General features: G+C 60.4%; 1 protein-coding gene across 2 annotated transcripts; it reads right to left on the bottom strand.

The window, feature by feature from the left end:
* Positions 1-245: 245 nt before the first annotated feature.
* On the bottom strand, positions 246-7,280 carry Gatd1 (glutamine amidotransferase class 1 domain containing 1). Of its 2 annotated transcripts, XM_078045273.1 has the most exons (8): positions 7,121-7,280; positions 5,338-5,414; positions 4,531-4,636; positions 4,010-4,117; positions 3,278-3,372; positions 2,705-2,798; positions 2,354-2,465; positions 246-2,224 (listed from the first exon to the last, which is right to left on the bottom strand). In XM_078045273.1, exons 1-8 carry the CDS (start codon positions 7,182-7,184, stop codon positions 2,218-2,220), a joined length of 663 nt encoding a protein of 220 aa, XP_077901399.1. In that variant the 5' UTR covers positions 7,185-7,280; the 3' UTR covers positions 246-2,217. The 2 variants fall into 2 exon arrangements, with proteins under 2 accessions (XP_077901399.1, XP_077901400.1); XM_078045274.1 differs by lacking the exon at positions 246-2,224 and having other exon boundaries at positions 2,350-2,465.
* Positions 7,281-8,885: the final 1,605 nt, after the last annotated feature.

An 8,885-nucleotide genomic window follows, 5' to 3' on the forward strand; every position in this document is an offset into this window, starting at 1 on the left:
AGGCTTTGGTGACTGAGTGCTTTGTTGTACATTAGCCCCCCTTTTTGTTATGGTCAAACAGCTCACTGTGGATACCGTTGTTGACGGACACTAACAGAAGACACTGATGATATTCCATTGTTAAGCCACCATTTGTTGAGGGCCACAACCAAGTCAGGATAGCGCCTGGCACCTTGCCAGGAGGAGTGGTTTGTGAAGCAACGCCTGCGAGCCATTAAGATGATGGGGATCCCTTATTGGCTGACTGCTGTATCTAGATGATGTTTATTGAGTCAAGCTGTGTGTAATCAGGTATATATACCTCTGCTGTCCGGCAGAGAAGCGGCTCCTGCTATCCGGGTGCCCGCTACTTTGAGTTCTCGCTCAGTTCCTGCTGAGTTCACTCACAATAAAGCAGTTCCCGCTTCAACCTTCTTCAAGTTGCTTGTCACCTCTCGGTTATTTTGCCCAGCTGGACTTCGGCAACCATTTGTCCTTTATTTATTTCTTGTGATCCTAGAGATGGAACCCAGGGCCTCATGCAGGCCAGGCAAGTTAAGTGCTCATCACCAAGCCACACCCAGCCCTGTCTATTCTCAGTGATTAACACTGCCATGAACACCCATGTAACATTTTTATGTGGGCTGGTTGTTTTTCTTGGGTAGATGTACGAAGGCCTTGCAAACACTGGGCATGTAGGGAAAGCCTCATCCACTCAGTGGCCACTTTTTCTACCCCTTTGCGCTCCTCTTCCCCAGCCTGACACCCCACCCCCAGCCCCCAGAGGCTGGGCCCAGTCAGCACACCTTGCATCTTCAATTCCATGTACACCTGGATCTGCACATGAGCTCAGGTGTCAGCAGTGCTGTCTCCCCAGAACTCACAGAAACTTGACCCCAAGGCAACAGGGTTAGGAGGTGGGGCCTCTGGGAGGTAATGACGTTGAGGGTAGCGTGCCCATGAATGGGACCAGTGCCTTGCAGAGGGCCCCAACAAGCTCCCACTCTCCTGCCATGTGAGGGCAGCCAGAGGCCCCTCTGGAAGCCAGGAAGCCAGACACTGGATGGGCCACACTTGGACCCTGGACTTCCAGTCTCCAGGACCAGGAGATACATTTCTGTCCTCAAGAAGTCACTGGTTCTGTTTACTGTTACAGCAGCCTGAACAGACCAGGATGTCATCACCAGAGCTCAGGGCAGATGGTGGCGGCCCAAGGCCTGAAGTGGGGATCTGGAACAACTTCCCAGTGTGGGCTGGGGGGTCCTGGTGACCTGCTTCCTTCTGCACTTAGACAAGGGGCCTCCCACAGGTTCCTGGCAGTGGGAGCCTCCCTGGTGCCTGCTGTGGCAGGTCAGGGATGGGGCAGAGATCCAGGTGTAGGGCAAGAGGAACTGAGCTCTTCGGGAGCACCCACTGCAGGTCTCATGGGCTGCTCGCCAGATTCCCCCAGAGGACAGATGGCAAACAAGCTCTATCCAGGAGGAAGTGGTGGTGTACTGACCTGGCGTTGGGAGGCGAGACTCATGCCATTCCCCTACACAGAGCCCACCCATGGCCACTCCACCCAGGTGGAGCTTGTGGAAGGGCTGGGGGCTCAGCTGCCAGAGGCCAGAGACCAGAGGGCAGGCTTAGGGAAACAGCACTTGTTTCCCCCCGCCCCCCAGTACTGGAGACTGAACCCAGTGGCACTCTACCACCGACCTACACCCCCAAATCACCAACATCACTAGAAAAAGAAACCCACAGCAGCACGGAGTAAAAGAAGGCCAAGTTCTTCAGCATGACTCCTGGCAATTTCAACCAGTGTGGGAAACGTGGCTCCCAGAAAACGGTTCACGTTGGCCAGGGTCAGACACTGGAGGAAGCTCTGGCCTGCCAGCCCGGTTCTTAGCCTCTACCAACGGCTGAAGAGCAGGGCAGTGGCTGATCACAGGAGGCCCCTGTCCCTGGTCCCTTGCACTCAGCACCCTCCTGTGGGGGGTGAGCACTCTGAACTCCAACCAGTCCTCCCAGGGATGCAACCTGCAATTCTTGAGAACCACCCAGCAGCCAGCACAGTACCCATGGCACCCAAGGGCATCGTCCCCACAAGAGTTGACACCCTCAGGGCTGATTCCTGCAGGCATAACAGTCCCAGGAGCAGTGGGGTCCTCAGAGGACAGCAGAAGACACAGAGCAAGTCCAGCTGCTTTGGGGGATGCCCAGATGAATGCAAAGAGGCAGTGTCCACCTGCAGGCTTATTTCCTAGGGGACAGATGTGGTTGAGTCTTAGGTAGCTGTAGTGTACACCACAATAGTGTACACCACAACATGGCCCGGTAGAGGGGCCAGTCAAGGCAGGAATCCAGCCAAAGCCCTTTCCCACATACTCACCGGCTGCTGCAGAGGAAGAGCAGGTTCTGCACAGCAGGGACAGTGGAGTTGGCATTCTGTCCGGTGACCAGGTGGCGATCCAGCACAACATGCACAGCATCTGGCTCGCTGGCTAAGAGGACCAAGGGTACAGGCCTTAGGTGCTGCCTACCCCAAACTCACTCTTGCCACTGAGGGGTTGTGAGCACCAGAGTCCAGTGGTCATCTGCAGGTCAGCCTGCCTGGGGCTGAGCCACCAGCCACAGGAGTCTACAGGCACACAACCTGGGGCTGGCCTGGCTGGCTGCTCCCCAGGATGCAGCAAGTTACCCCACCCATCTCCTGTGGACGTGGGGTGCCCACCCAGCTCACCACTGAAGCCAGCACCCGAGTCCTTCACGAAGTCCTCTACCACCAGTGGCAAGCGGGCGAAGCCAGGAGCCCTGACGAGCTCATACACAGAGGGCTGCGGGGGCAGGGGGCTGAGTTAGACCCACAGCCCCCAACCACTCTTTTCCTATCTGGTCACCACCCTATTCAAAAGGTTGACCCTCAGGGTCAGGCAGGTCAAACCACAGTGCATCAGACGAGACCCTCACCCATCGCACAGTGGTGAGGAAGCAAGATGAGGTGGGGGCTGCTGCTGAGGCAGATGGCCAGAGACCAGGGCAAGGACAGCCACCCTGCCCCATGGGGTGGCCCTGGGAGACAAACCCACTGCAGCTAGAAGGCCTGACTTTCCCGACAGAATGATGAGCTGGCAGCCTTGGGGTGAGCCCCTTACTGGGCTCCCATAAAGCCCACACATGAGGGTCTGACCCCAAAAGGCCCCAGTCCACCCCCACCCTTATTTCCCCGTGCTCAGTTCAGAAAAGACAGAGGGACAGCAGTCATAGCGCCCACAGGAATCTGACTGAGGATACTGGCTGTCCCTGGGGCACTCACCCCTGTAAGGCTGTAGCCGTGGAACACCCAGGACCTGTCCTCACTGGTGGCACAGCACAGGGCAGCAACACCATGGCCGATGGCACAGATGGGCTCTGTAAACAGTAAGGCCGCCCAAGGCCCTGGATGCTGGCCTGGGCTTCCATCCCCTCCCGGGAGCTCCCCTAGGCACTGGCCACCTGGCCACCGCCCAGAGCATCCTTCAGGACTAGGTTTGGCCTCAGGCTTGGGGGCTGAGGTACATGCACAGGCAAGGTCCCCAGGGAGTCCCAGGTCCATTACTGCCTGCAGATGGCCCTGCCTGCAGAGGAAGCCCTGTGAGGTGGGGAAGATACTCCCAGGTGGTGCCCCTGCCCTGTAATGGGATCGCCCAGACCCTCCCCAAGGGCTCCTGGCACTGGTGTGGTACCAAGGCGGAAAAACCCACGGCCTGTTCAGGTCCAGGAACTGGGTGGAACCTGAGCTGTCTGCCTGCTGGTCCCTAAGGTGCCTGCTCCAGCCACTGACATGCCCTTCATAATGCCCCCATCCCCACCCACCCCCTTGGGAGCCCACAGGGAAGGGACCAAAGAGCATAGTGTTTGGGGGATCACTCCCTCAGTGTGAAGAGTAGAGCACACATCCACTGGCCTGTCACAACTGCCAGGCTTTCCACACCTGCCAACTGGCTGGAGAAATGACCACACCCCACCCAGCATCTGCCCACCCATCCTCCAGTTTCTTGTCACCTACTGCTCTCAGAGTGGAAGTGCTGCAGGATTCGGGCCAGAGACCCACTGCTGGCCAGGTCAGCCAGGGCCCCAGGACAGCTGGGGATCAGGAGGGCGTGGTACCGGGCACCTGTGGGGAGACACTGGCCAGGAGGCCATGTATCAGTCACAAGGGTGTGGCCAGGGAAGACTCTCCACCAGGACCCACGGCTCCTCTCTGCCACACAGGCCAGATGACACCACTTGTAGCTCCCCTACACAGACCACAGGCTGGGGCCCCAGGCAGACTCCCAAGGGCCAAGCCTGACTTTTCTTCTCCACATACCACCCCTTCCCCAGAGGAGCTCGGGAATCCTGGAGCCCTGATGTGGACTGGAAACTCCCCTGGACAGTCACAGCACTTCAGGGTCAGCCACAGGGTGGACCCAGGGGCAAAGCAGGGAAAGGCACTGAGACCCCAAACCACCTGAACCCCGAACCCTTAAGCACACCACCCGGGGCAGGGGGAACATGTCAGCCCAGCAGGGAGTGGTCTCGGCCCACCGTCAATGGACTCGAGCTTGGCAGGGCTGGCGTAGGCCTTGAGGCGGAAGTCCTGCACCCAGCGTGCATTGCTCTCAGTCACGTCCACGAAGTCTATAGCCTTCCCCTGTAGGAACAGAGCCCAAAGGCTGAAGGTCGGCACGGGCGCGGGGATCATCCCACTGATGGCTCACAGGGAGTCTAGCACACTGACCACTGTAGACCCTCAGGGTACACAGGCACCTGATCATGTAGTCAGCTTCACTGGCTGCCCTGGGCATGGTCGCCCATGGAGGACCCTGTCCCACCAGCAGCCACACAGATGGGTCAGGCGCCAGAAAAACAACTGAGGAAAGACCACAGAACCAGACTCAGTGTGGTAGCCAGGGCAGTCCCACACCTGAGCTGACGCACCTGGAGGTCTCTACCGTAGCCCACCACATCCTACTCCCTCTTGGGCCCCACCACTAGCAGGTAGGGAATTCCTCCTAGAGGACACGTCTGTGCATGTCCCTTCACAAAGACCGACCCTCCTCGCTCAAGAGTCCCCGCACCAGGACCAAACCTCTCTCAATTGAAGATGTGTAAAAAGAGACCACAAGGAAAAATTCTCCCTCACCTCTGTGGCTTCAGAGCCCAGGAAATGGGCACTAGGACTTGGAGGAAGCCACCAGATTTTGTTGCAGACCCCTCACCCCAAGCCAGCTCCCTCTGGGTCACACTAACTGCAGAGGGCTCACCACTCCTAAGAAGCAGTGGCACTTTGTGGCCTCACCCAAGAGAGGCAGGGACCTCATGTATCCACTGGAGGCGGATGGCTGAACTTACCCCAGGAGTGGCCACCTGCAGGTTGAAGGCAGCACTGGCCAGCGTGAAGCAGTGGAGGAAGGACTGAGCTGACACTCCTGCAGGAGAACAGTTCTGCTAGGTACCTCCACCCCAACCCCCACCCCAGGAGGCTGCCCAGGTATTCCTCTCCTGGTCCTGGAACCGCCCTGAGGAGTATCCCTTCTCTCCCACTCCAAGGCCCAGCTCTTACAGCCCTTGGACAGGACAGCAGCCCTTCAAGTCCAGGAAGCTGAAGCTCAGACGATGGGATCAGAGGCGTACGGCCAGGTCTGTGCTCTGCCAGCCCTGACCAGAGACCTGCCAGCTGACCAGCAGCTCAGCATTGCCCTGGGGCCTGCTCTCCCTGAAGCTGGCCACCTCAACCTCGACCCTCAGGCCCCAACTAAATTGGGGGCAGGAAATAGCCCACCTCAACTGCCCACACCCTCCTCTTCTCTCACACAGCCACTACAGGCCTTTCCAAGGGAAAACCCAAGTATGGGTTCCCTTTTACTCAACTCTTTCCCTGCAGAACCACCAGGGTCCAAGGCACCCTGGCTAGAGAGACAGTGAGCAAAGCTTGCTCCCATGGAGGTGTGGCTGCAGCAAGAGGCAAAGGGACAGTGTTGGGTATCCTGGCCTGAGGAAGGACACTCCAGGCCCAGGGTCCCTTCCTCCACTGAGCTCTGGGCTTCTGCCTGCCAAAGGACCTTTCCAAAAGGAACAAGGCTGGGCTGCTGGGGGGGTGGGGGAAGGAGCAAGGCCTGCGAGGTAGAGAAGCCTCTAGGCCCACGGGGAAGAACATTCCAGGGAATGCAGACCCACATCACCTTCTAAGGTGCTAATGCCTTCTCCTCTTCCCTTTTCCTCCCTCCCTCTTTTCCTTTGGTGCTAGGGGTGTTTTTACCACCGACCTACACTCCCAGCCTTCTTTATTTTTTATATGAGACACGGCCTGCTGGCTAAGTTGCCCAGGCAGACAGCGAACTTGCAATCCTCCTGCCTCAGGCTCCTGAGTCGCTGGGATTAAAGACCTGTCGCAGCCCAGCTACAGTGCTGTGACTTGTACATTCCTTCAACCCGGGACCCAATCCCTGAACCTCATTTTCTTCCTTATGCACTCTTGTTAGTTAACACACATTGACTGCAAAATGTCCACGTAGCAAAGACAGCCAACCTCCTCAAACCACTCCCAGCTTCTGCCCACGCCGTTCTTCCTACTCTTACTGCCTACCCGTCCCGTCCACGGCCCACCGAGCCCGCTGGACTTTCCAGAGCCGTCCAGGCCCACGTCCTCAACTCCCTTCCTGGACCACAGCAGGCCTGGCGCTCAGACCAGAGCCTCTGCAGATTCTCAACCCACACCTTCTGGGCTCCTCCAGCCTCCTTCGGGGGTGCCTCACTTGGGCTCCGGAGCTCAGCAGGCCCCGATCCCCCCACCTCCGTGACGGTCCCCTAGCCCCCGTAACGTGACCTTGGGCTGGTCACTTCCTAGAGGACCCACGAAGGAATCGCGCGCTCGGCCCTCCCCCGCCGGGCACTTGGGTGCCTGCCGGGGACCCAGGGCGCGGGCAGCGGAACCCCTGTCTGGGCGAATCCCTGCGGTTCTGCCCAGCCGAGCAGCCTCGGCGCGGAGCACGTCCTACGCGAGCGCGAGGCCGAGCCCGGACCCGGGGCACGCGAGGGCCGGCGCCACCTTCCCCGCCGCAGCCCGCTGCAGACACCCAGGCCCGCGTGAGGTCCCGAGGGTCCCAGTCCCGAGTGTCGCGCCCGTGCCACGCACCTTCCGCGGCGCCGCTGGCCACAAGGAGGCAGGCGGGCCGGCTGGGTAGCCGCTCGGACGCCATGGCCACGGGACGACGCCCGCCAGCGCGCGTGCTGGCGAGGGCGCGTGCGGGCGAGGGCGCGTGCTGGCGAGGGCGCGTGCTGGCGAGGGCGCGTGCGGGCGAGGGCGCGTGCTGGCGAGGGCGCGTGCGAGCGCGGGGCGGAGCGGGACGCGCCGCCGGAGCACGCAGGCCGCGCCGCACGGCGCATGCGCACCTGTCTCGGCGCGCGGGCTCCGGCCGCCGGCGCTGGCCTCCCCAGCAGAACCCGCTCGAAGACCCCCGGACCCTGCGGCGTCCGAGTCCGCGGACCCGGGTCGACGCAGCCGGCCCCGGTCCCTTCGCTCTGCCGCCAGCGCCGGCGGGGCCGAGCGGGCGGCAGCGTGGACCCGGGGCCCAGACCCTGCGGCAGACTGGCAGCCGCCGCGTCGGGAGGTGAGGGCCGTGGAGCCGGGTGTGGCGGCGGGGACCTCACCCCAGGGGCAGGCCTGTCACCTCAGAGCCGTTGTGACTTCGCGGTCGCTTGGATTTTGCGTGCGCGCGGGGAGACGGGGTGGGTAGTGGCCTTTTCCGAGAAGGGAACGTCTCCAGGTGCTGGAGGCGTGGGGAGAGTCGCCGGGGGTCGGGGCCAAGCTCAGGGCGGTTTCCCCCGCCGCTGCACTTGCACGGGTGACCACGCGGGTTGGCCAACCGGAAGGTGGTGTTCAAGTCCTGGGCTGAGAGGGAGGGAGGCTGGCCCCAACTTGTGATTGGAAACAGCCCGAGTGGCTGAGTCCGGGGCAGGGAGCCACCCTGGCACGCATCACCTCCCCAACCACTGGCCTCTACCTCCTGCCCAGCCCAGTCCAAAGGAGGAATTCCTGACCACCCACTAAAGGGCCAGGAGCCCCTGTTCTCATCCACTACAGGGCCTCCAGCTCTGCAGCCAAGAGGAAGCTGGGGCTTTTGGCATAGGAAGAGCTGAGGGTAGGGCTGGGAAGAGGAACAGACCTGAGCCTACCACCTAGTGTCCTGTGCTGGAGATTCACAGGTCTGAGGTCAGACCAGAGGCTGGACTTAACCACTGGAAAGCTTCTGGGTCTGTGGAAGGGACATGCCCTACAAGTGCTCATTGGTGGCACTTGGGAGCTGCAGGGTCTACCTGCTCACTCACCTGTCCTATACTGCCCCTCAGGTGTTCCTAACACAACAGAGCTGGCTGAGCTTGCCTCTGGTGCAGAACTGAGGACGTCATCCCGAGGAGCTGAGGCTCCAGGTGCTCTCCTGAGGGTGGCTGCCATGCCACTGCCTCAAACTCTGGGCCTCCTTAGGCTCTAAAGAAGAGAATGAGGAGGAAGCCCAGGCCCATCCTGACCTGCAGCAAGGCTGGCATGTGCACATACATGAAGCGCTGTGCCCACTGGTGATAGTATGCACTGAGTGACTGCTTGGAGCAGGGTACCTGCCATATGATCCGCAGAGCTGAGCAGTCGCACCCTGGAGAGAGTGACACAAATCTGAGTCCATGATATCTGTCCACAGTGACCTGTCTCTGTAAGCATCCTGGGCTTCCAGTGGGGCTAGCCTGTACAGTGCTCAGAGTTGGTGCAATGCCCACTCTCTAGGCTGACACAGGTGCAGGTGTGAGGGAGGGCGGTTCCAACCAGGCACTAAGAGGAGCAGCTAGCCACAGGCCACATTCTAAGACCAGCTCCTCCTCATCTGGGGTCAGTGGTAAGGAAATGC

Source organism: Ictidomys tridecemlineatus, chromosome 4 (assembly GCF_052094955.1).
Source record: "Ictidomys tridecemlineatus isolate mIctTri1 chromosome 4, mIctTri1.hap1, whole genome shotgun sequence".
In the NCBI taxonomy this organism is placed as follows: domain Eukaryota; kingdom Metazoa; phylum Chordata; class Mammalia; order Rodentia; family Sciuridae; genus Ictidomys; species Ictidomys tridecemlineatus.